This window comes from Artemia sp. Qi Xiang Cuo, chromosome 11, assembly GCF_049724085.1.
Source record: "Artemia sp. Qi Xiang Cuo chromosome 11, ASM4972408v1, whole genome shotgun sequence".
Lineage (NCBI taxonomy): Eukaryota > Metazoa > Arthropoda > Branchiopoda > Anostraca > Artemiidae > Artemia > Artemia sp. Qi Xiang Cuo.
Window position 1 is genome coordinate 18,817,895 of NC_142804.1, and position 26,668 is coordinate 18,844,562.

Consider the following 26,668-nt stretch of genomic DNA (forward strand, 5'->3'; position numbering starts at 1 on the left):
CCCTCCCCCACACCTCGTATTTTCCCGAAATGCATCTGAAAAAATTTGGAGATGGCTATTTAATGTCGTAGAAACTTCAGAAAAGGCTCATTCAAATGAAAATTGAAAGGCCTAGTGCCCTTTTTATTAGTCGAAAGTGATTAAAGGGCAATTACCCCCCCCCCCTCCCACGCCCACCATTTTCCCAAAGACATTGAATCAAAATTTTGAGATAACAATTTTGTTCAACGTAATTAAAAGGTCCGAAAATTATGTCAATGACGATGACAACCCCCCCCCCCCAGAGCCCTCAGGGCAAGGGTTGTAAGTTATGTCCTGGTGGTACAGTCAATCTAGCGTCAAATAGGACTCGACCGCAAACAAATTGCAACAGAAATGATTTTTACACCATCTTGTAGAGAAAAAAAACTGTACAACATATCAAAAGTTGAGAAACCCAGCGGGGTGCAAAATAACTGTTTTTTAGCGTTTTCCGTTTGTTTTTTGTTGTTTTTAGCGGAAATTTTCCGTTATCCTAGAGCTTAGCATTTACTTCATGGGAGACATGTTTCTGAACTAGTTTTGTGTGCTGAATTCGAATATCACATCAGATTCAAGTTATTTCCCACCGTTAGTGTTTCACATTCATCACCAAACAAGAAATTTGTATTTCGGGGCCATATTTCCCTTTTTTCGTCCTTTGGGGCGAATGAAGTCAGGAATAACGTCGCCCTATCGACTGAATACTATATTTTTGGAAAGTTCCGTACATTCTAAGATTGTCGTCATTAAGTTTTAACAGCATATACGGCCATCTAGCGGAAAATTTCGTAGCGTATTTCGCTAAGGTCGGTGTTGGAACCCTTGGTCCCAGTTTTGTCAGATAAATGTCCCTCCCAGATTCATTTCTTTGGGCCCCTTTATTATTTTCCTTCTTTAAGCAATAAATGTTAATTTTCCTATTATTTTTTTACGCCATTTTGGGTCCTCTTAACTGCGTACGTATTTAATTCACCACGAGGGAAAAAGTGCGCAGTTAGGGAGATTGGCCAGTATATTAGGAGCCCTGGGATTGGCTGGAAAGATTCATTTACCACCCCTAGTAACCCCCACCGCGTGCTGAGGTTAGCGGGTGGGGAGAATTTGTCCTTTTTCAGTTCAGTTATTTTTATACGTGTAACTGTGAATATAGGAAGAATTTTTCTATGTACCTATTTTACTTTTCAGCTGAGGCCGAGACTAAAGGGTTAATTAGACAATCTTATCGGTAAACTTTGGCTTTAAATGTGGCCATAGACCACCCGATCACGTTAGTATAAAGGAACCATTGGAGTAACCGCGGAAATCCCACTAGTTTGGGGCCAAAGAGGGACCGACCCCCTTCAGTAAGTGGCATAGCAACTCTGACTCTGACGCGGACTGACTAGGGGTACGGGCATGACCGAAACCCAGAGGTCGCTGTGGGTTTTAGCACGCCCAACCTGCTCTGCTGTTAACCTCCTAATGGAAGATCTGACGCAAATTCTCTATGGGACAAGCGAGCAGCACAAGGAGAACGCAGGCCCCAGACAAGAACGAGACTTCAAGGATACGCAGGCGATGGTTACGTACTTTGAAAATGGCTCACCATTCGGAGGGGATACCCAGCTTAGAAGCATTGCTACCGGTTTGACTGCATATGAATCTGCAAACATTGACTGTGCGAAGGCTGTCGGGCTTAAAATCCTTGATGCTATGACTGGAAAAGTGGCAAAGGATTTTGTCTTCTGAAGAAAGGAACAGGCAGTCCAGATAACAACAAAGAAAACAGCTGGAGGAGATTGCAAGCGACTGGATCCAGCTTTGCTATTCCAACACTTCATTGCGTTAGCCAAAAGGACAAGACTTCCTGAATCAGAGTGCTTCCGGTATGAACTTTGTTCGTGTCCCGCTGCTCTGTTTGACAGCTATTTTATGCCGAGAGTGCCGAACAAGGCCGAATTCGCCAAGGCCATTGCACTTGCATGCAAACTCGAAGAAATTCCGTGTGTGTTGAACGACGGGACACACTACGTACTTGACGGCGTATCTCTATTGCACCGAGTCCCATGGATAAAAATGACACGTATGCGAGGATCATACAGAGCTACTCTCTGTATATTTCGCGGAAGTACCCTGGCGCAACTGTTGTTTTCGATGGGTATGATAGTGGACCTTCCATCAAAGACATGGCCCATTCGTATCGTAATCGAACGATTGGTCGCGAGGTTTTCTTCACGAATGACAAGCGTCTGAAAGTTAAGAAAGAAGAATTTCTCGGGAACAAGAAAAACAAGTCAAGATTCATTAGTGTGCTTGCAGTTCATCTCCGGCAAAAAGGCTATTTTGTAGTCAAGCCCCCAGTGATGCAGACGGGCCTATTGTAAAAGCTGCTATCGAATCAGCTAAACAAAAGGTAACTGCCGTTATTGGAGGAGATACGGATCTTCTGGTCCTTCTCTGCTACCACTGTGATGTCTCCACTAACAAGGTGTACTTCGCCCCAGAGCCAAAGAAAAATAAATAGCGAACGTGCTGGGATGTTCATGAAATAAAAAAAATATTAGGCCAAGAAGTATGTGGTCTGATCCTCTTTGCCCATGCATTCCTTGGGTGTGATTCTACATCACTTGTCCACAACATCGGAAAAGGTCTTACCCTGAAAAAAGTGATAGAAGACGAAAGTTTTCGAGCATCTGCCAAGGTATTTATGAAGAAGGCAGCAACAAAAATCGAAGTTAAGGAAGCCGGAGAAGACGCACTTCTTATAATATATGGTGGAAAGAAGGGGGAAATCTGAACGAGCTTCGAAAGCAGCTCTTCGAAAGAAAGCTCGTCACAGCAACGGCTTTTGTTCACCCAGAGCAGCTACCTCCCACATCCAACTCTGCAGCATTTCACAGCTATAGAGTTTACTTTCAGGTACACGCCTGGAATGACGACCGTAATCTAGAATTGGACCCTCAAGAGTGGGGCTGGAAGGACCGAAATGGCACATTATACCCTGTGATGACGGACCTACCCCCAGCACCTCCCCAACTTCTTAAGATTGTTAAGTGTTCCTGCCGTTCAAACTGCACCTCTGCTCGGTGCACTTGTGTCAGAAACGGTATGTCTTGCACTCTCGCATGCAAAACTTGTCAGGGAGCAGAATGTGATAATTCTCCCAAATCAGAAGATCTCATTGACGATCTCGATGACGAAATTTCAAACTACACTGCCAGTGATTAATGTCGCAAGTCATTTGAAAAGTTGCCTGCCTTTTACCAATGTAATTTTTGTTACCTGTGATATTAGTCAGTTAATACATTAAGAGATGATTGATTATTTTAAAGAAACCTTTTGGTGATGAATGTGAAACACTGTCGGTTGAACATATCCTTGATCTGATATGATATTCGACTTCATCGCATAAAACTACTCAAGAAATGTGGTCAAACGACTATGTTATAATAGAATCGCGAACTTCGTGAATGGTGATGAATGTGAAACACTTTTGGTTCACCGTATCTTAAATCTGATGTAATATTTGAGTTCAGCACATAAAACTACATCAGAAATGTGTTTCCCATGAAGTAAACTCTACGCCTTGAGAAAATCGAAAATTTAGTCTTAAAAACGAAAAATAAAACACAAAATGCTAACAAACGCAAATTTTTCACCCTATTAGGCTTCTCAACTTTTTATATGTTTTACAGTTTTTGTTTCTCTACAAGATGGTGTAAAAATCATTTCTGTTGCAATTTGTTTGCGGTCAAACCTTATATTGACTGTACTATGGGGCATATAAGGTATATATACAAAGGGTGATCGTATCAAGTTCAGAGGGGGCTCATTGGATTGGTAATCAGATGTTCTAGTGCCCTTTTCGAGATTTAGAATGATCAGAGGGTGGATACACCCCCCAAACCTCATATTTTTCCGAAACATATCAGATAGAACTTTTGAGATGGCCATATGTTGCCGTAGAATCTTTGAAAAGACCTCATTCGACTGGAAAGTGAAAGGGCTAATGCCCTTTTTAACAGTAAAAAGTGATATGAGGGCAACTAATCCCCCCTACGCCCACCGTTTCTCCAAACACATCCAATAAAACTTTTTAGATAGCGATTTTTTTCAACGTAATTGAAGTTCCGGAAATTATGTCTTTGAGGATGACAACGCCCACAGCCCTCAGGGCGAGGGTTGTAATTTGTGCCCTAGGGGCATATAAGGCATATATAGAAAGGGTGATCGTATAAACTTTAGAGGGTGCTCATTGGATTGGTAATCATAAGTTCTAGTGCCTTCTTTAAGATTCAGAGTGATCAGAGGGTGGATACCCCCAACCCCCAAACTTCGTTTTTTCCTGAAATGCATCTGATAGAAATTTTGACATGACCATTTGTTGTCAGAGAAACTTCAAAAACAGCTCATTCGATTGGGAATTGAAAGTGCCAATGTCATTTTTTAAAAGTCGAAAGTGTTTGGAGGGCAACTAACCCCTCCCCACGCTCACCATTTCCCCAAACACACCCAATAAAAATTTTGAGATAGCAAATTTATTCAACGAAATTTAAAGGTCTGGAAATTATGTCTTTGAGGATGACAAACGCCCTCTCCCCCCAAAGCCCTGAGGGCAAGGGTTATAAGTTATGCCCTGGGGGCAAATAAGGTATATACAGAAAGGTGATTGTATAAACTTCAGAGGGAGCTCATTGGTTTGGTAATCAGAAGTTCTAGTTCTCTTTTTAAGATTCAGAGTGATCGGAAAGTCGATTCCTTCTACACTTCGTGTTTTCCCGAAATGCATCTGATTTTAATTTTGAGATGGTCATTTATTGTCGTCTAGAAACTTCAAAAACAGCCCGTCCGATTGTAAATTAAAAGAGCCAGTGCCCTTATTAATTGTCGAAAGTGATTGGAGGGCTCTAACATCCATTCCACGCTCACCATTTCCCCAAACATATCCAGTAAAAATTTTGGGATAGCCATTTTGTTCAACGTAAGTAAAAGGTCCGGAAATTATGTCTTTATTGATAGCAAATCCCCCACAGCCCTCAGGGCAAAAAGTGTGAGTTATTCCTGGGGAGCATATAAGGTATACATAGAAAGCTTGATCGTATAAACTTCGAAGAGAGGTCATTGGATTCGTAATAAGAAGTTCTTGAGCCCTTTTTAAAACTCAGAGTGATCGGAAGGCGGATACCCCCCCACACCTCGTGTTTTCCAAAAATACATCTAATAGAAATTTCGAGATGACCATCTGTTGTCGTAGAAAATTTGAAAACAGGTCATTCGATTGGAAATTGAAAGTGCCAGTGCCCTTTTAATAGTCGAGAGTGATTGGAGGGCAAATAACCCTCCTCCCTCGCCCACAACACATCCTATCAAAATTTTGAGATAGCCATTCGTTCAACGTAATTGAAAGGACGAGAAATTATGTCTTTGAGGATGAAAACCACTCCCCCCCCACAGCCCTCAGGGCAAGGTAAGTTATGCCCTAAGGGCATGTAAGGTATATATGGAAAGGGCGATCCTATAAACTTCGGAGGGGGCACGTTGGATTGGTAATCAGAAGCTTTAGTGCCCTTTTTAAGGTTCAAAGTGATAAGAGGGTAAATACCCAACTCCCCCCCCCACACACCTCGTATTTTTCCAAAATACATGTGATAGAAATTTTGAGATGCCCATTTATTGTCAATTATCTACCAATATTGCAATGCCAACTAAAAACGTAGCTGCGGTTTCCGTCCAGCACAATCATTAAATTAAACACGCTCTTTTATGTTGACAACCGCAATTTCTTAAATTATCTAGACTAGAAGCCTAATTTCTCTAAATAAAATGGATATTAATATGGGAACAGAGTGGTATATTTTGGCACCTGTGGTAGGAGTTGCGGCAGCTGCAACTTTAATTTTTTCTTATGGTTTTAAAAGGGTATCAGAACCTCCAATCAACTATCAGCTCTTGGATGAGAAGAAGACAGCCAGCAATAAGAGGAAAGCAGACAAGGTGAAAATTGTGAGGTCAAACAACAAGGTGAGCACAGTTTGACTTTAAATGATAAATCATCAAAATTCTTATGTTTATTACAAAGCAGAAATCAGATAGGCCTAGGCTAGAAAAAAACGCTAGGCTAACATAAGCCCATTTGATTTGCCATTCACTGATCTTGGCCACTACTTTAGCTGCTTTTGGCTTTCTAGGAAAGGGGTTAGGTTAGGAAAATGAAACTTTCAGGGATGGATCTACAGGCTAAATTATGTTCAGGAAGGAATTTTGAAGTAGGCTAGACCTACCTACCTCCATTCCTTCTTCCTCTAGAGGATCCTGACCTATGATGACCTTTAAAATTGTGTGTGTTACAAAAGTGGGTAAAATTCTACTTTAGTTGCTTTTGGCTATCTTGGAAAGGGGTTTACTTAGGAAAATGAAACTTTCAGGGATGGATCTACATGCTAAGGTATGTCCCGGGAAGGTATTTTGAAGAACCTACCTCCACTCTGCCCTCTATATAATGGTAAATTACTGCACATTACTAGTTGTTTTAGCTCACATTTCATCCTATATTACTATCATAATTATAAATCACTGCTTACATTACATAACTTCAGCTTTTAACCTTGTTCATTAAAATATATTCCAAAATCCTATTTTCGTTTAACAGTCATTGCTTTAACTTATTTACTATCTAGCTGACATTGCTTATGGAACCCATTTGTGATATCCCATCTTTTCTTTTCATAACCCCTTTAACACTAGCATGCAGGTCCCATGAGGTAGAAGACAACTGTGTGTTGATAAGATATTTAAACATTATTGATTAGGGAAAGGATTTGACAAGAGATAGACCAGTAAAAAAATCCAAATTGTTTTTAGAGGACCAATTATGTTATGAGAAGATGTTTTTATTTTTATAGGTCTATTCGCTCATGAAGTTTTTTAAATATTCCTGAAGCACTACAAACATCAGAATTGACTTTAGAAGGCAAGTTATGTCATGGGAAGATGTTTTTGAAATCCCCCCTCCCCAAAACTCAAAAATTTCTAAAATTCTTCTCAAGAAGTTTTTTAAATATTTCTAAAGCACTAATAGATAAGAGTGCTACAAATATCAGAATCAACTTCAGAGGACAAATTATGTTATGGCAAGATGTTCTTGAAATCCCCCTTCCCCCCAAACTCAAAATGTTCCAAAATTCTATGTTTGTATGTCTGATGTTTGTAGTGCTCTATGTCTTAGCACTTTAGAGATATTTAAAAAAGCTTCTAAAGTAAAATTTTGAGTTTGGGGGGAAGGGGGTTAAAAAACATCTTCCCATAACATAATTTGTCCTCTGAAGTTGATTCTGATATCTGTAGTGTGCTATCTATTAGTGCTTTAGATACTGTCAAGCTGCTACTTAAGTATAATTTTGACATTTTTGAGTTTTGGGGAGGGGGGATTTCAAAAAAATCTTCCAATGAAGTCACTTGTATTTTAAAGTAAATTCTAAGATTTTTAGCCCTCTATCAATTAGTCCTTTAGACATATTTAAAAAGCTTCTAAAGTAGAATTTTAGAAAATTTTGAGTTTGGGGGGAAGGGGGATTTTAAAAAGCTCTTCCTGTGATATAATGGGTCCTCTGAATTTGATTCTGATGCTTTTAGCACTCTATCTATTAGTGCTTTAGAAATATTTTAAAAGCTTTTAAAGTAGAATTTTTGAAAATTTTCAGTTTGGGGGGAAGGGGGATTTCAAAAACATCTTCCTGTGACATAACTTGTCCTCTTAAGCCGATTCTGGTATTTGTAACGCTCTATGTCTTGGCGCTTTAGAAATTTTTAAAAAAGCCTCTAAAGTAGAATTTTGGAAGATTTTGAGTTTGGGGCAAAGGGGAATTTCAGAAACATCTTCCCATGACATAAATTGCCCTCTAAAGTCAATTCTGATGTTTGTAGCGCTCTATGTCTTAGCGCTTTACAAATATTTAAAAAGCTTCTAAAGTAGAATTTTGGAAAATTTTGAGTTTGGGGGGAAGGAGGGTTTCAAAAACATCGTCACATTACATAACTTGTCTTCTAAAGTTGATTCTGATGTTTATAGCACTCTATGTCTTAGCACTTTAGAAATATTTAAAAAAGCTTCTAAAGTAGAATTTTGGAAAATTTTGAGTTTGGGGCAAAGGGGGATTTCAAAAAAAATTTGAGTTTGGGGGGAAGGGGGAGTTATTGTACAATTAATTTGGCCTCTAAAGTCAATTCTGATGTTTTTAGCATGCTATCTGTTAGTGTTTTGGAAATATTTAAAAAGCTTCTAGAGTAGAATTTTGGAAAATTTTGAGTTTGGGGGGAAGGGGTATTTAAGAACATCTTCCCATAACATAAATTGTCCTCTAAAGTCGATTCTGATGTTTGTAGCGCTCTATGTCTTAGCACTTTAGAAATATTTAAAAAGCTTCTAAAGTAGAATTTTTGAAAATTTTGAGTTTGGGGGGAAGGGTGATTTCAAAAACACTTTCCCATAACATAATTTGTTCTCTAAAGTTGATTCTGAGATTTGTAATGCTCTATCAATTAGTGCTTTAGAAATATTTAAAAAGATTCTTAAGTAGAATTTTAGAAATTTTCAAGTTTTGGGGAGGGGGGATTTCAAAAACATCTTCCCATGACATAACTTGTCTTCTAAAGTCAATTCCGATGTTTGTAGTACTCTATCAATTAGTGCTTCAGAAATATTTAAAAAGCTTCATGAGAGCATGGACCTATAAAAATAAAAACATCTTCTTATAACATAATTTGTCCTTTAAAAACAAGTTGTATTTATTTACTGATCCATCTCTTGTAAGATTTTTTCCCTAGTCAATAAAGCTTAATTGGCATATCAACACAGAGTCGTCTTCTATCACATGGCTCTTGCATGCTGGTGTTAAAGGGGTTATGATAAGCGAATTTGGGACATCACAAACGGGTTCCAGAAGCAATGTCAGCTAGATAGTAAATAAGTTAAAGCAATGACTGTTAAACGAAAATAGGATTTTGGAATATATTTTAATGAACAAGGTTAAAAGCTGAAGTTATGTAATGTAAGCAGTGATTTATAATTATGATAGTAATATAGGATGAAATGTGAGCTAAAACAACTAGTAATGTGCAGTAATTTACCATTATATAGAGGGGGGGGAGGAGTGGAGGTAGGTACTTCAAAGTACCTTCCCGGGACATACCTTAGCATGTAGATCCATCCCTGAAAGTTTAATTTTTCTAACCCAACCCCTTTCCAATTAAATTAATTTAATTAAAAACCCCTTTCCAAGATAGCCAAAAGTAACTAAAGTAGAATTTTACCTAATAGTGAAACCTAGCAAAATAGATCTTCTGCTCAAATGAAGTACAACAAAATTGGGTAAATTTTTACCAAATCATATTATTGACTAAAAAAATAAAGTGAATATACCACATGATGCCTTCTTTTATGCTCCTTCCAAATATAATAATCATTTTTGTTGGAAATAAATTTTACCACCAACCCTATATACCTTGCACATTAGGGGGGAGGGCAAATTTTATTTCTGATGTAAATGGGAGGTAAGTTTAAACTTTACCCCCACCCCCCAAATTTGCAAATATATACACTGAATTGGTATATAGGGGTGGGGGTAAAATTCATTGCCAACAAAAATGATTATTATATTTGGAAAGAGCATGAAAAAAGGCTTCAAGTGGTATATTCACTTTATTCATAAGTCAATAATATGATTTGGTAAAAATTTACCCAAAATTGTTTTCAACTTTGCTCAATCTCAATTTATACAAAGTTTTAAAGATATGGAAATAGCCTACATTTCTTAAATTTTGAAAAAAAAACATTAGCCTAATATGGCTTTAAATTCTACTCAAATAAAATGAATTGTATTCTCAGAACCAAACCCAGAGGAAAAGAAACCGATAACTGAAAATTACGGTAAAATATTGTTTTTAAAAATTCTAGTAGGTTAGACCTGTCATGTAGGCAAATATCAAGACCCACTAGAGGGAGAAGGAGTGTAGGTAAGTACTTCAAAATACATTCCCTGGACATACTTTATCCTCTAGACCCATCCCTGAAAGTTTCATTTTCTTAACTTAGCTTTTTCCAAGATAGCCAAAAGTGGCTAAAGTAGAATTTTTCAGGGATGGGTCTACAGGCTAAAGTATATCCTGGAAGATATTTTAAAGTAGCCTAACTACCTCCACCCCTTCTCCCTCTAGAGAGTCCTGACCTTTGATGGCCTTTAAAGATCTGTGTTATAAAAATGAAACCTTGAAAAATAGATCTTCTGCTTAAATGTCATGTAGGCAAATTTCAGGACCCTCTAAAGGGAGAAGAAGAGGGGGAATGAACTTGTTCCTGGAGTATTATTTAACCTGTAAAACCATCCCTGAAAGTATCATTTCCCGCCCCTTTTCCAAGATAGCCAAAAGTAGCTAAAAGTAGAATTTTACCCAAATGAATATTCTTGGATTCAGGATGCAATTCCAACTGTAGAGGTTAGTTTGAACTTTACAACCACCCCCCCCCTATCATCCCCTAATGTGCAAATATATAGGTTACTGTGAAATGGTCTATACATGGTTGGGGGTAAAGTTCATTTCCAACACATGAATTTTAAATTTGGATTCAGGATGCAATTCTGACTGTTGAGGTAAGTTTGTTTTTTAGCTATCTGAATAATCTGTTAATTTAAATGTTTACTAATAAAATAGTTTGGTATAAACTTGAGACCAGTACTGGTCATAAGGAGACATGTTAAGAAAACAATTCTTATTTCATAATGTGCAAAACTATAGTGGGCTAGTTAACATGTTATCCAAGGGCACCTTTATCCTCACTATTTTCCTTGTTTTTCCAGTTTTACAATCACATTTTTCAATATTTTGTCTTTTCTCAAAGTCTTGAAAGTCATTTTAAAACAAACACCTAAGAGGGTGTTTGTAGCTAATCTAACCTAATCTAGCTAATCTAACCTAAGCCTATTTATATCTTGTAACCTAATTTTAGCCTATTTATATTATTTTGGTAGATGGCAGTGATGGTGTTTAACTTCCCTGTATAGAATAACTGAAAATGGAAAAAGGCAATCAAATATGTTTATTTTTCACAATTTTGCTAAAAATAATTGTAGAACAGTGAAAATAGTGATGATAAAGGTGCTCTCACTGGAAAATATGTTAACTAGGATTATTATGCATATTATAAAATAAGAATTGTTTTCTTAACATGTCTCCTTATGACTAGTACTGGTCCCAAACTTATACCAATAGTTCCTACTGGGCAAATATTTGGTAAAATTCTAGTTTAGCTACTTTTCATTTATCTTGGAAAGGGGTTAGGTCAGGAAAATGAAACTTTCAGGGATAGATCTACAGTCTAAAGTATGTCCTGGGAAAGTATTTGTTGTTGGCTGTATAATTTAACTGGGATTAAAGTGAAAATGTCATTTAATGCCTTTTTTGTGCTCTTTCATAACTCAATAATTGCTCCTGGGGCTAAATACATCTTGAGCCCTTAAAGAGGCCCTGAATGTATTATATGTGAATTACAGAGCAATCTTCCACCAGGATGATCCATGTACTTAGAATGTATTCTGCATTATATGTAAAGTGTCTGGTCACACATGTTACAGTATCAAATGCCCTGGTAATGCTCAAACCAATAAACAGGCAGCTAAGCAGTTAAATGGATATTCACTTTCTATTTTGGAACAATAATGGTAGTCTTATTAACAAACTACCTATTCTTGAGAATATGCTTCATAATCATGATATTCTGGGTTTACAGGAACATTTACTGACTAAACACAACCTTGGTTTACTTGACATTAGTGCCAACTTAATTTTCTCAGTTCCAGCATGGTGCTTCTAAAGGCAGAGCTTCTGGTGGTATTGCTACTTAAATATTATCAAATCTTAGTTTGTGCTTTCTTTTCTAGTGATAATCTTTTAGCTGTTTGAGTAGATAAGTGCATAGTTATAAATTTTTATTTTCCCACAGATTACAAAGATGAAGATTTGGAGAGAGATTTTGCATTAGCAGTTAGTAAACTTAGTTCTTGTCTCTGTGATGTTCTTAAACTGAAGATCCTGTGTTTCATTATAGGTGATTTTAATTGCTGTTTGCCTTCAGCCTCTATCCATGCTTCTGTACTATACAGAATATTTGGTGATGATTTTAAAGTTCAACAGCAATCTGCTTGGTTTATTTACATACATTCTTCCTCTGGCACATTTGACCTTGAGGACATTGTGTAACAATCTTCATATACTTTGTGCTGAGGTATTTCCTAAATTTCAAGTTTCAGGCCACCTTCCTATTGCTTCTAGTTTTAAATGAGAAGCTTCTCAGATTCCAGTGTTACAGACTCATACTGTTCACTGGCATAAATGGTGTACTTGTTGTAATTGAAAAAAAATATAATACATCTCAGTACATTGAAACTTCTGATAGCATCCTTAACAAGATCCAGGTTTTATTTGATTTTCTGCAAAAGTTTTCCATTAAGACATTAATAAAGTTAGATTAACTCTTTATATCCATTCTGCAGAAATCTGCCATGTGCCTTTTGTGCACTGAAAAAAAGGCAGTTTTTCTTAGAAATATCTGTATTGGCGCCCAAGTTCCTGGGTGGTTAGGAAATATAGCACTGTCTGAACCTTGTGATAGCCAATGAATTGAGAAAAGTATCAAACAAATGTTTTGCTAAGGAACTTGCCCTTCATCAATGTAAAATGCAGACACTTTATTCCAAGAAAGTCCAAAATTCACCTGATCTACTGTGGAAGGTATTACCTTGTACTGTCTCCTCCAATTTGCCAGACCCAAATGACATTCCTCTGTCCAAATGGATGTCCCATTTTTCAAATGAAGTTTTTGAACTGTAATATTCCTTACTTTCCTTACTACTGTTTTAGAGTCACAATTTTGCAACAAGCTTTATAACTTCATTGTTGAATCCCCTGACCTTGATTTTGTTGTTACTTGTGATGCTGTCATAAAAGCCATATCCCAACTCAAAAAGAAAGCATCTTGTGGGATAGACAAGGTGAGCACTCTACACATCATTAATAGAAGTTGTTTACTGGTGAATCATCTCAGCCTTCTCATGCAACTGATATTTGATACAGGTATTGTTCCTTCCTTGTTCTGCATTGGGGATCTGACTTGAATTCCCCAAAAAGGAAAATCTGAGTTGCAATGTTCCTCTTTCTATCTCATCACCATCTCTACTAAACTCTGTAAACTTTTCAAGCTCCTTTTTGTTGATGAGCTAAGACTGAAATGCTATTTCCCCCCATATCAGTTTGGTTTTCTGGCTAATCTTGGCTGTTCTCAAGCTCTTACAGCAGTTTTTGCTGCCCTTGCCAATGCTGAATCTTTGGGGGACAGTCTCGTCCTTGCCAGACATGATGTTAAATGAGCATTCAATTCCTTAACTCATTTGTCCATGCCTCTTCATATGGCAAAGCGAGGTGTAAACCCATCAGTTGTCTGTGTTCCCAGGAATTTATGTAGGAATTTCTGAGTACATTTAAAACTCCCATCCTGTTTACCCCTGTAGTTGGCTCTTCATCAATCCCAATACAATTGCATTAATTCTTGTGTGAGGCCAAGCTCATTTGTCCATGCCTCTTCATATGGCAAAGCAAGGTGTAAACCCATCAGTTGTCTGTGTTCCCAGGAATTTATGTAGGAATTTTAGAGTACATTTAAAACTCTCATCCTGTTTACCCCTGTACTTCATCAATCCCAATACAATTGCATTAATTCTTGTGTGAGGCCTAGCTGTTCAAATCCCTCAAATATGCCTATGATTCCTTAGTATCCCATCCTTGTTAAGAAAGGGAATAGACAGGGAGCTATGACTTCCCCAACCCTGTTCAATAATAGTGTCTGGGATGCTCAGGCAAAGTGTCTTACTTCATACATCCTTGGATTGATATGTCTTTTATTTGTTATGCTGATGACATCTTGAATCTCAGCAGTACAATCCAGCACCTTGAGCAGAATTTCAAAATCCTCAAAGATGAATATTCAAAAATTGGACTGTCTTTTAATCCTGAGAGAATCAAAGTTGTCCTTTTCAATTGGCGAAATCCCTCTACTTCTATCCTAAATCTGGAGGGTTCTCTTATCAAACCCGCAGACCATATTACATACCTGGGCCTTCCAATTGGCGCATTTATTGGCCAAACACGTCATTTGCTGATTTCTGATATTGAGCATAAAATTAGCATTTCTTAAATTGGAATTGTAAAAAGTAAATTACACTTCAACCATTACCTTCTAGCATCCATCTACAACGCCACAGGCCTTCCACATCTGCTTTACATTGCTCCCTTCTGGAAATTCTTTACAGTTACAGCTAAAAAGCACCTACGATCAATTTTCTTCAGATTTGCTAAGTATCTTTTACATTTGCCTCCTTGGACAAGAAACTGTAAAATTATCCATTTGTATAATCTTACTGACCCAAATATTAGTATTAATAAATCTCTATCCCATTTTCAAAGTAAGTATAAAAAAGCATCAAATGATGTTTTCAGTTTCATTCTAGCTAAATTATATGGCCCACTGCAAATTTACCATGAACTTTACCCCCCACCCCCTCACCCCTTAATGTGCAAATATATACCCTGAATTGAAATGTACCCTGAATTGTTAACAGCAAAGTTTCAAATGGCAAAATTCAACACTATTTTTGTTGACAGCATTAAAAAAACACACAGTTAAATTGAAACAGTAGGAAAACGGTTTATATTTGAGCTACCTAATAAACAAGGTTTGAATTGTTATAAATAAGTATATTTAGAATACTTATCCCAGCAACTTATTTATAAATTATTGACCACTTTTCAATACCTTTACTAATGTTGATAACTTCTTTGTGTGGTTATAAAAATGAAATACCTTTGGGGTCCCTTTAAGGGCTCAAGATGCAATTAGCCCCAGAAGTGATTATTGAATTATGAAAGAGAAAAAAAAGGCATCAAGTGACGTTTTCACTTTTATCCTAGATAAATTATATAGCCAACTACAAATTTACTGTATTTTAAAGTACATACCTCCACTCCTTCCTCTAGAGGGCAGTGACCTTTGATGACCTTTAAAAAAATTTGTACTTCAAAAGTGAAACCTTGCAAAACATATTTTCTACTTAGATAAAGAACAAGCAAGCTGTTCTCAGCTTCACAACTTTGCTCAATCCTAATTTATAAGGTTTAAAAGATCTGCAAATACATTTTCTACATTTAGAGAGAAAAAAAAACATTGATATGGCTCAAATTAAACTAAAAAACAGGAATTGCATTTTCAGAAATAAAACAGAGAAAAAGTAACTGATCACTGAAAATTAAGGTAAAGTGTTGTTTTGTCAAAAGACATTTCAATTAGGCAAATTTCTAAGACTTAGAAATCAGAAGAGGGTTAACATGGAAGCTTGGCAATACATTCCCAGAGTATGCTTTTGGCCCTGGATTGAGTAATCTGCATTATGTAGAAGGGGAAGTAGAGGTAGGTACTTCAAAATACCTTCCCAGGCCATAATTTAGTCTGTAGATCCATCCCTAGAAGTTTCATTTTCATAGTCAAACCCCTTTCCAAGATAGCCAAAAGTAGCTAAACTAGAATTTTACCAATTGCATAGCCTTCAATACAGTTCTGTAGGCTAGCTAATCTGTGTCAACCTTGAAAAAAAAGTTTTTCGGGATTTTATTTTTAGGCTGATTTTCTTTGACTAGCTTTTGAAAAGGCAATTCTAGAATTTTGTTTTTAAAAGCTAATAATTCAGGAGTTTCTGAAGTTATGAGGCTTAATATACTTTATTTGAGTAAATTTGTTAATGACAGCATAATTTAGGTAGGATGAAAATTAATACATCACTTGATGTGTTTTTTGCTCTTTCATAACCCAATTATTGTTTCAGAGTGAAATTACATTTTGAGTCCTTAAAGGGTTCTAAATGTGTTTAAAAAAAAAACGGGCTAGTGAGAAAAAATCGCTGTCAATAGCAGATTCAGGAATGGTAATTGTTATTTTGTTCAGTAACATTTCATTTTGAAAACGAATTTGCAGGAATCTTTAAAAGAGCCTGAATCCCCTTGAAAATGAATTCACTGCAAAACCGACATCATTTTTGAGAGATCTCTAGTTTAAAAAAAAATATATGAATGTGTTTTCATATTAACATTTTGCTGTTAAAACTAATGAAAATAATAATTACCATTTCTGAATTGGTTACAAATGGTAATTTTTTCTCACTAGCCAGATTGTTTAGAAACGCATTTTTTTTTTTATCTGATTTTGGGTACAGCCATTGGTGGATATCCATGAGCATTTTTGTACATCCGAGTTGGCAAATACAGTCCCTCCTATTACAAGGTTGTTGGAGAGAGCAAAGTCAATAAGTAAATCCCCATTTTCGATTTGCTGGTCCAGGCCATTCTTACCAAAGACATGTGGAGAGAACAATTGGCTGTTCCCTACTTTTGCATTGAGCTCTCCTAGAAAACATTTTATGTTGTCCTGTGGCATGTCTTTGGCTGTGGTGTCAAGTGGTCTATAGAATACGTCTTTTGATTCGTCTGAGGTGTCATTGGGACATGTATAACATACTACTACTGTCAGTTTTACATGCACCATGAAGCAAACTTTCAGGATTATTGGTATTAATCACATCCACTGTAGTAGAGCTTGATTGGTCATCATAAGGGCAACTCTGAATTCATGTTTCTGATTGGATCCACTGTGGATAATAGTCACATTTCTGTCTAGTTTATTTGATCCAGAACCTAGCCATTGAACCTCTGACAGTGCCAGAAGCTTGAGGTGGTTTACATGCATAGCTCTTAGTGCTTGCTCAGTCTTGGAATCTTGAGACATTGTGCATGCATTCCAGAAACCAAATCTAAGGTGTGTTTTGCATTTGTAAATCTTGTCCTTGGGAATGTGGCAGTTGTCATCAAAAGGGGGTTTGATCCATGGCTTAATTTGGGGTTTCAGTTGCACTAATGTGTCCCCACAAGGGCATGCCCTCAAGGTCCAGTTCCAGGTTGCAAGTCCACAGCCCAACCCCCCTCATTTAACAGACTTGGGACTGTCATACTCCCCCAGCATCTACAAGGCAAGGTTCCTAACATGTTTCCTTATCTGTTGAATTAGGGTTTTTTTTTTTATGAAGAACTGAACTTGATTAACTTAATCAAAGTATTAAAATTTCAGTGAACAGAAGGTGATACACATTGCCAGGTATAAAAATACATTGTTGATCATTTCTCAATTCTGATAGCACTTTTATTGTCTTTAATGCACAAAAACTAACTTAGTGTGTAATTTCTATTCTCGGGCACATACACAGTCAACTGCTAGAGACCACCAAAAACTTTTCAATTTCTTCTTTATTTTGTTGTAAAAGTTTCTCAAATAATGCAATACTAATATTTATACATAAACTTTGAAAATTGCAAATAAATACTCAAAAGATGGAAAAAGAAGTAGGTTACTAGTTGTATAAGTCATTTTTCTTCAGGCCTCTAGATTATGGTTTCTCAAATCTAAAAAAAGTAGGGTCTAAGATTTTTTGTATTCAAAGTGCTTAGTTCAGAAGAGACTACGTATACTGTTGCAAAGATTTTATCAATCTTATTACCAATTTTTTTTTTTTTTATAATGGTGAAAGTAATATTTCTTAATGCTAGACACACTGAAAAAAGAATGATCACAAGTGAGATTTGACACCCTTTTACAGGCCATGGAACGTTTTGAGGATTAGTGATTTTGTTTACCCAGTGATTTTTTGTTTAAAATATATCTTACCTTTATTTACTTAGTTAGCAAAGTAACATTTTAAAGCACTTTCACAGCTATTTAGCAGTTCAATATGGATGAATAAATCCTTTTATTGGACAATGGAAGCAATGACAAAATCCCAGGATATTTTGGTCACATAAACAGTGACAATCCTCAGCAGATAAACTTAACCTGCTGATTCAGTTTACCTGTTTATTTGCTGAAGATGGCCACTGTGTATGTGACCAAAATATCCAGAGATTTTGTCATTGTTTTCACCATCAAATAAAAGGATTGATTCCTATTGAACTGTTATTTGTATGTTGTAGAAAGACAGTGTGGTCTTTGAAAATACCTACTTTCATAGCAATGATAAAAAAGGTTAAGCTAGGTTAAAAATACAAAAACTGCTGCTTTTGTCATCATTGTTAATCTAGAAGGGAAATGCTTCCCCAAGATTACCATTTATCTATGTATTAAACACACACAATTAATAAAAACTTCTGAACCACAATCAGAAACGGATGGTTTGCCCTGATATAGGCATACACCTGTATTAAAGAGGGCAGCCATTTTGTTAAACACAAGCACTTAGAACTGACTTCAGCTGATATTAGTTAGAGGCTATAGTACTGAGGAGCCTACATGCATAGATGTTAATTTTGTTCCTTTTTTGTTCTGCATACTAAATAAGTTTCAGAAGATCTTTGCAATAGTTTTATGCATGGTCCCTTTTGAACTAGACACTATGATTACAAAAAATTCTAAGGTCCTTCTTTTTTAGATGTGAGAATCCATAATCTAGAGGACTGAAGAAAAATGAATAATGCAATTAGTAACCTAGTTTTTTTCCATTTTTTGAGTATTTAATCGTAATTTTCAAAGTTTATTTATAAGTATTAGTATTGCATTATTTGAGAAGCTTTTACATCAAAATAAAGAAGAAACTGAAAACTTTTAGATGATCTTTTGCAGATGAGATCTCTCCCAGGAAATCCCTCTCCCTCCCCCTCCCCTAAACTAAAAATGTCTGTATGTTTTCCATTAACAAATACTATATGTGAGCAATGGACAAATTACAAAACTTACTGCCCCTTTACTAGGGGATATGGGGTCATGCCATTCCAAGAGGCATATTTATTGGACTTTTCAAATATGAATAATCAAATGACTATCTGAAAACTTCATTTTGATGCCTTTGGGGGGAAAGGAGCATGGGAGGGGGCTAGTTGCCCTCCAACTCGTTTGGTCACTTAAACTTTAATTTTTGTTTGAATGGCCCTCTCCCAGTATTGTAGGAGCCTTGGTTTAATTTAATCATCTCTGGGGCAACAAAAACAACAAACAGCCCACATTCATGATCTTTAAATCATAGACAGCACAATAACAATGCCTAAGTTAAGAGCAATGTCATGCCCTGGGGGCATACAAGGTTTATATAGAAAGGGTTATTGTATAAACTTTCAAGGGGGCTCATTGGATTGGTAATCAGAAGTTCTAGTGACCTTTTTAAGATTGAGAGTGTTCAAAGGTTGGATACCCCCCCCCCCCCAACCTTCTATTTTCCTGAAATCCATCTGATAGAAATTTTGAGATGGCCATTTCTCGTTTTAGAAACTTCGAAAAAGGCTCATTTGATTGGAAATTGAAAGGGCTAGTGCTCTTTTAGTTGGTCAAAGTGATTGGAGGGCAATAAGACCCCGCCCCGCCCATCAATTCCTGAAACACAACAAATCAAAATTTTGTGATAGCCATTTTGTTCAGTGTAGTTGAAAGGTCTGGAAATTATGTCTTTGAAAACCCCCATACCTTCTCTGAAAACCTCCATACCTTCTCAAGAATAGAACATAATTTGCACTTTACTAAAAGAAAAGGACTATGGATTGTCAGTTTAGTAGCCTATACATATACTGATATTTATTCCTTAAAGTTTTAATAATTTTTTATTTATTAAAGTTAAAAAAGTTAAAACATTTTAAACATAATTAAGATTCAACTTTTAAGAGTCAAAAGTGAATGGAGGGACTCAGACCCCCTCCCACCAATGCCGATCATTCCCAAAACATCCAATCGAAATTTTAAGAGGGCTCTTTTGTTCAGCATTGTTGAAAGGTCCAGTATTGGGGATGTCAACCTCCCCACAGTCCTCAGGACAAGGGCTGTAATTTAGGCAATTTGTTCATTGTTTGCACATAGTATATGTTATTGAGAAAGGAAAGCATGTTTGAACTATACTTTCCAAGGAGATAAATGGTATTCATGTGAGTCGTTCAGAGAATGTTGAGGGGAATGTTGAACTAAATCAAAACACGTTATGTGTATACAGATTGTCAATAGGGTACAACACAGGAATAACTGAGTATATTAAATTGGAAAATTCAGGAAATTTTAAGGGAGATTATAAAAAAGGCATTATTTGCATGCTATCAATACTAGCCTACTACAACTACTACCACCACACTACTCCATTTAAAGTATTAAGGGGAAATTTGAAATAAATCAAAAGATGCTAATGCACATTGTCAAAATAGCGTATCTCAAGAGTTGATTTGGGTATTAAAATGAAACTTTGAGATAATACTTAAAGGGAAAGATCATGTCACCAAAAGGCAATATGTGCAAACTACTGCTAATACTACTGTTACTGCTAAATTTGCTACTACTTACTTCTATTGCAACTACTTGTAGGGCTATGTGCATTGAGATGAAAATTTCAAGAATCATATAAACATACTTGTTACCAAAATGACATATCAGCTATGTCATAGCAACAGCTAATTGTATTAAGTTGAAACTTCCATGACTTGCTGAAAGGGATGTTCAACTGACCAAAAGGCCATAAGTTAATACTACTGCTGCTAGTCTCACTATCGCTATTCAATACTATTACTAGTAATATCAATACTACTACTGTGACTACTATTACAGCTATGCCTAAGGGCATGAAGGTGAAATTTTTTTATTTGGGGGGGGGGGGAATGAACTGAATCAGAGCATGCCCTCTGTATGCAGGTTGTCAAAAGGTGTAACAGCAATATCTTAGGAGCAGTTGGGTATGTGAAGTTGAAACTAGCAGGGCTTGTTGTGAGCAATGTTTAACTAACCAAAAGAAAATACTTGCATCCTAATGCTTCTGCTTCTACTCATACTACTGCTAATAATATTTACTACCTCTATTACTGCTACGGCCACTAAAGTTTAGGCTAATACAATTAGTTCTACAACGACTACTACTGCCTATTAAAACTAAGGATATTCAGGCAATAAGTTTGGGATATATAGAAACTGCATGGAACAACATCGAGACTCGCTGTGCCCACACAGCTTGTTTAGCCAAAGCGTCGCATATGCCTCTGACTTGGCTACTGGTATGTAATCATTTGCAATTTCCAGTGAGTGTTAAAGGGGACGCTAAAGAAACCAAAGGTGCTGCGCCCATACTGCTTCTAGCACTGCTACAACTATTGTTACTGCGTAAGGGAACGTAATAAATAGCCAAGTCATACTCAAAACGAGCATAAATTAACATAAGTAGGGCTGATAATCCCCATGCCTTCTCAGAACCAGAACACAATTTGCGCTTTACTGAAAAAAAAAAACGTTTGAAATGTTTTCACTTTTCTTAATTTTATAAATAAAAAAAAATATCAAAACTTTTGAGGTATAAATATTAGTATATGTCAATTAAACTGACAATCCACGGTCATTTGTTTTTTGTTTTTTTTTCAGTAAAGTGCAAATTGTGTTCTGGTCCTGAGAAGGCATGGGGGATATCAGCCCTACTTTTGTTAATTTTTGCTTGTTTTGTTTTTGACTTGGATATTTATTGTAATTTCTGTTCGTTTTGAGTTTCATTTATTTATTGATGGTGATTTGTGGTAGTTTTACGCTTGTAAGATTATTTGACTTTATTTTTGCTCATTCTTGGCTTAATGGAGCTCTTTACTGTTCTTTGATAAAATTGTTTTGTGGAAAAACTTTTTTAAATTGATGACAACAAAGACCATACTGAATTTCCGTCATAAAAATAACAAACTTGGGACTGTTTAAAATTTTCAATTTTAGTTTCAAACATCCCATTGTATTGTTAGTTATATTTCATTTATATATATAGATTACTGAGGATATAGAGCCGAAATATTCTTAAGGTTTAAACAAATTTAACTATCTTTGGCAAATTTTCTGTTATTTTACGTGTTGTTGTTTTTGTCCATGATCATTCTTTGGAAAACAAATACACATTTTTTTAAATGAATTCCTTAACAAAATAAGAGTTCATATTAACTGAAGTTTTAAAGCCAGTCTGGTTTCACAGAATTAAATATCCCAGTACTCTTTATAAGATCAATAGTTAGCCAATCTCCTTCAAGTCTTTACTAAACTTAATAAAGTACTAATGCATTTAGATTTTAATTTATTAAACCTCATTGGCCTGCCATAAAAAAAGGAAAGAAAATGATCAAAAATGGGGTTCTTAAGGCCAAAAGAGAATACTGAAAAAACACACAAAGCGAGTATTTTGAGAGGACAACCGCCTCTCTTCTTCAGCGCCAACAAAATAATATATTCAGATGACATAGTTCTCCAACTTATTTAATTCGTTCGTTTTGCTTTGAGTGAATGAAATTTTTTTCTTTTATTTCTCAGTTTTTTCTAGTATCCGTTGATGGGAGTTATAATTTTTTGGATTGTGTGCAAATCGCGGATATTGGCGAATGACTCACTTTATGGTTGTTAGGTATTTGGCTTTAATTCTTATAATTTCTGGCTTTTATTGAATTTTATTTATCCTTTTTTTTTTTCATTGTTTTTTTTTTTTTTTTTTTTTTTTTTTACATTGACTTTCCGCGTGTTTTTTTTTCGGGATTTTCCTTGAATATACTATTTTATTTGCGCTGAAGAAGAGAGGCGATTGTCCTCTCGAAATATTTGCTTTGTGTGTTTTTTCAGTATTCTTTTTTGGCCTTAAAAAAACCATTTTTGATCATTTTCTTTTTTGATATCATCTAGATTTATGCATCTATCTTCACAGGCCTTATTTCAATGACGTTAAAGCACTAGAAATTGTGCAGTAAAAATATTGAGTTTTTTTTTTGTCAAACTCTCAGACCTATATAAGTCAGTGTAAAAGAAATAAAATAAAAAAAAACTTTAATATCAGCTTAGGTTTAGAAATCTCATAGGTCAAAAGTTGACATAAAATATGCCTGTTTGATTAAATTCAGTAATTCTTTTTAGCTTGAAAAATTCTAAACCTGTCCACAGTGTCCACCACTTAAGTGCCAACCTTGCTTGTATCCTTGTGTTCTCAAAAATTCTATTACTGCTAACAACTCGCTTCAGCACCAAGTCGATCAACACCTGTGTATGATCCTTCACCCCACTTAAATACCTAAAATACAATATAATTTTTAGCAATTATAATATTTTGTTCAATCTAGAAAGAATGATTTTCAAATTTTAGAAATCCACTCAGAATGGACAGATTGCTAATGGATATGCTGCATCAAAACATAAACCAGCTGATAAACCTCTGGAAGTTAGAACAGAGCCAAAGAAGGCTGTAGAATCAAAACTGAAGAAAGGAAAGCAGGAAACTGTTGCCTCAGCAGAAAATGAGGATTCTACTAATGGTAGGAACATTAGTTTATCCATTTTCCAGTGCTAACATAAATAAACAAACAATTAATTGATATATATGTGTTTTGCCAAAAAAAATTCTTAACTAATCAAGCCAGAAATATGAAAATTCATACAGAGTAATTTTGGAACCATGCCTATTATATCTTTAAAATCAAATGTGTTTGTTTTGTGTATACTGAAAAATAAGCATAACTAGTCAGTTTGAAACGTGAAAATTTTGCTGACTAGCTTTGAAACCTATGGACATGTATTGTAAGTCCCCTCCCCATGCTTCAAAAAATAGTAAAAAAAAAAACCAGCATGGATTGCCGTCGTGGTTATGTCATGCAAGAGCCAGTATCCCAATCTGCTAAGCAAAGTAAGTTGAGATAGGGGGTGGAAAGAAAGGACGAGAGACCCGATCACTCTATGCAAGGGCCAAAGACCCAAGATGATTATTTGCAAAGGCAGAAGGCTAGAGCTCCCAACAGTAGCAAGTAGAGGGATATGACAAATGCATGGGCTAGTGTATCATCCTCAGACGAGAGTCTGTTATTTGCAAAGGCGCAAAAATGGCAAATTAAGTGGGAAATAAAAGAAGTAAAAAAAAAATTGTTTAAATGTTGGGACTTCTGGGGAGCAGATGCCCAAAGGCACATTCTCCTTTGTACATTTCTGTATTCATCAAATTACTGCAACAAAAATTCCTTTGTATTTTTTAATTTATTATTATACTGACTCTCTTTCCTTTCTCTTTTACTATTGTTTCCCCCTCTCTCCCTCCTTTTTTGGCTCTCTATCTTACATACACGCACACTTTGTTTTATAAGTATTCCCTCTTGAGGCCTTTACAACCTTCTTGCCAATAATGCTGTGGTTGTGAATACTGGGAAGTTATAATCTTCATTATTATTATTTAGGGACCTGGATTCAAGTTCCAACTCGTTCAGAAAAAAAGCTAAGGAGGAAAACAGGAACACCTGAAGTGACAGGTTTGATTTAATTTATTCTCTCTCTCTCTTTCTTTCTTTCTTTTTTTTTTAATTTATTACATAATATAAGGGTCTCATTTCTGTGGCCAAATCTCATATTATAATCCAGCAAAAATAATAGGCCAATCCAGTTTCACTAGAAAATTTTATCAATAATTTACTACATAGAAGTCTATTTCATTGTGAGTGTTTGTCTATTAAATGTTTATAAACATACTAATGAGTTAAGGACAATCATATTGATAAAACTAGTCGGCTTTTTATTTTGCAAAGCTCAGTTGTTACATGAATTTTGATGTAGTTTTAGAGTAGAAGGAGTAGACTGTAGTTTTAGGAGTAAAACGAGGAGGATTCGTAAGATGTTTTTCAGAGGAATTGTCCACGGTTTTTTTGTTGTACCCGTCTGATTGACCGCATTTCAAACAGTAGGCTGTACAAAAAAATATGGTTCTATCTTGCTTTCTAGGGCTATAATGAGAGAAAGGTTGAGACGTCTAGGGTACATTCTGCAAATGAAGGATGACCGATTAGTTAAGATTGTCCTTTTTGGCCAACTATCTAGGGCCACACGAAAAGCAGGTCGTCACCAAATGGTGTGGGAGGAGGTCGTACGGAAGAATTTACGGAAAATTTGAACTTCTTGGGAGGATGTAAAGAGGGAGGCTTTGAATAGATTGGGATGGAGGAGGAGCATGCGTAGCTACGTGGGCCTCTAGTGGATTGGTACTGCAGTGAGTTGTCAGTTGTTGTTTAGGAGTAAAATCCAAATATGTCATTATAAATGCTGTTATGTAAGGTTTTTTTTTTAAATTGGCTTTTTTTCCTCTATTTAAAATAAACTTTTTCCATTTGTGATTTGTTACAACATTACAATGACGTTTGAATATGAGTCTGAATCGGGCTTTATAAATGCTGCGCCACGTTTGTTTTTCTATTTAATTGTGTTATCAATATAATTTGTTCATTTGAATCTGTGTGTTGAATATACGATTTATGTTCAATATACAATGTATAGATAATTAAGAAAAATTAAGAGTGCCTGACTTGTAATTTTGGCTGATTGTGGGGGCTGCAACACTAAAATTGAACTTTCCCTAAGGATTAGGACTCGTGGAGTTGTGTGGTCTCCCACCCCCACCTAAAAAAACACACTATCTGTAATTGTGCCCAGAGGAATGATATAAAAGTGGTTACATCATCTTTCTCTCAAAAAGTTTCCAAGGGAAAATAAGCAAATACCGGTTTGTTACAACCTAACTAATAAATATACCTGAACTGGGTGTGGTGCCCCCCTCCCCCCTGAGATTCATGAAAACCAGTTCTCCTGTCTTCCCCTGTCCAACTGAGAAATTTTGACCTAAAAAGTCACCCTTTCCCGATTTTATATCCGTAATCCCTTTTCCCCGAAGGGTCAGTCCCATATGCCCCAATACTAATGAAGATATTCTTTTAAACACTAGTCCTAACTCAAACCAGACATTGAGCAAGCAATAGTTGTTGGCATTATTCTTGTCTCATCTCTTTCTATTCTTCTAAATGTCACATCATGCTAATATATCTTGACTTGAAAATAATAATGTCAATACTTTTCGACAGTGCTTATTTATAGCTTTCTGAAGTTTGAGAGGATATCTGACTAATCACAAACGCTTTAAGCCTTCTTTAATTGTATCCCGATATACAATCATTAACTGATGAGAATTAATTATGGTTGGCACCTCTCCCGGTAATTTGGGCTCATCTATGTTTTGCTATATTTTTGAGTAATAATAGTTTTGGTATTGTTGTTTTATTAAAGGTTTTTGTTTATTTGAAAAAAATTGATCTGAACCCCTTTGTCACGTGTTTTAAGCACGTGATAATTATTTTTGCGGTTTAAATTGAAAAATAATGTTCTCAAAAGGGAAGTTGGAAATGAGCAAGATCAGTAGAAATTATTTTTCAATTAAAGATAATAGAATATTGTATTTTTTCATGTTTCATTATGCACTCTGTCCTCTTCTGGTGTGTAGCCCATTAAGATTAATATAGCTTAAACTATTACATCTTGCTGAATTAACTATATCTATGTTTCTCGTCACTATTTATTTATTGCAAAGAAACTGATCAACTAATTAGAGGTTCCTGAAAAATGTCTTAATTGTTTGACAGATATTCTATAGATTGTTATTGCGAATGCTGGCAAATCATCGCAACACAAGCCACTTGGGGCCAACATAGTGACGCACCCTCTTCTTCTAGTCCGCCGTTTAAACCGTTTAATGAAATA

The 26,668-nt window shown here is 35.9% G+C and overlaps 1 protein-coding gene across 1 annotated transcript in view; it reads left to right on the forward strand.

Annotated features, from left to right (window-relative positions):
* The first annotated feature begins 5,788 nt into the window (after positions 1-5,788).
* LOC148946728 (uncharacterized) overlaps positions 5,789-26,668 on the forward strand; it is a 43,829-nt gene continuing 22,949 nt past the window's right edge. Inside the window, exons 1-3 of the mRNA XM_089097099.1 lie at positions 5,789-6,021; positions 23,250-23,418; positions 24,328-24,399. Of these exons, the coding sequence (XP_088953225.1) occupies positions 5,824-6,021; positions 23,250-23,418; positions 24,328-24,399 (439 nt within the window). The 5' untranslated portion in view covers positions 5,789-5,823. The remainder of the gene's footprint in view (positions 6,022-23,249; positions 23,419-24,327; positions 24,400-26,668) is intronic.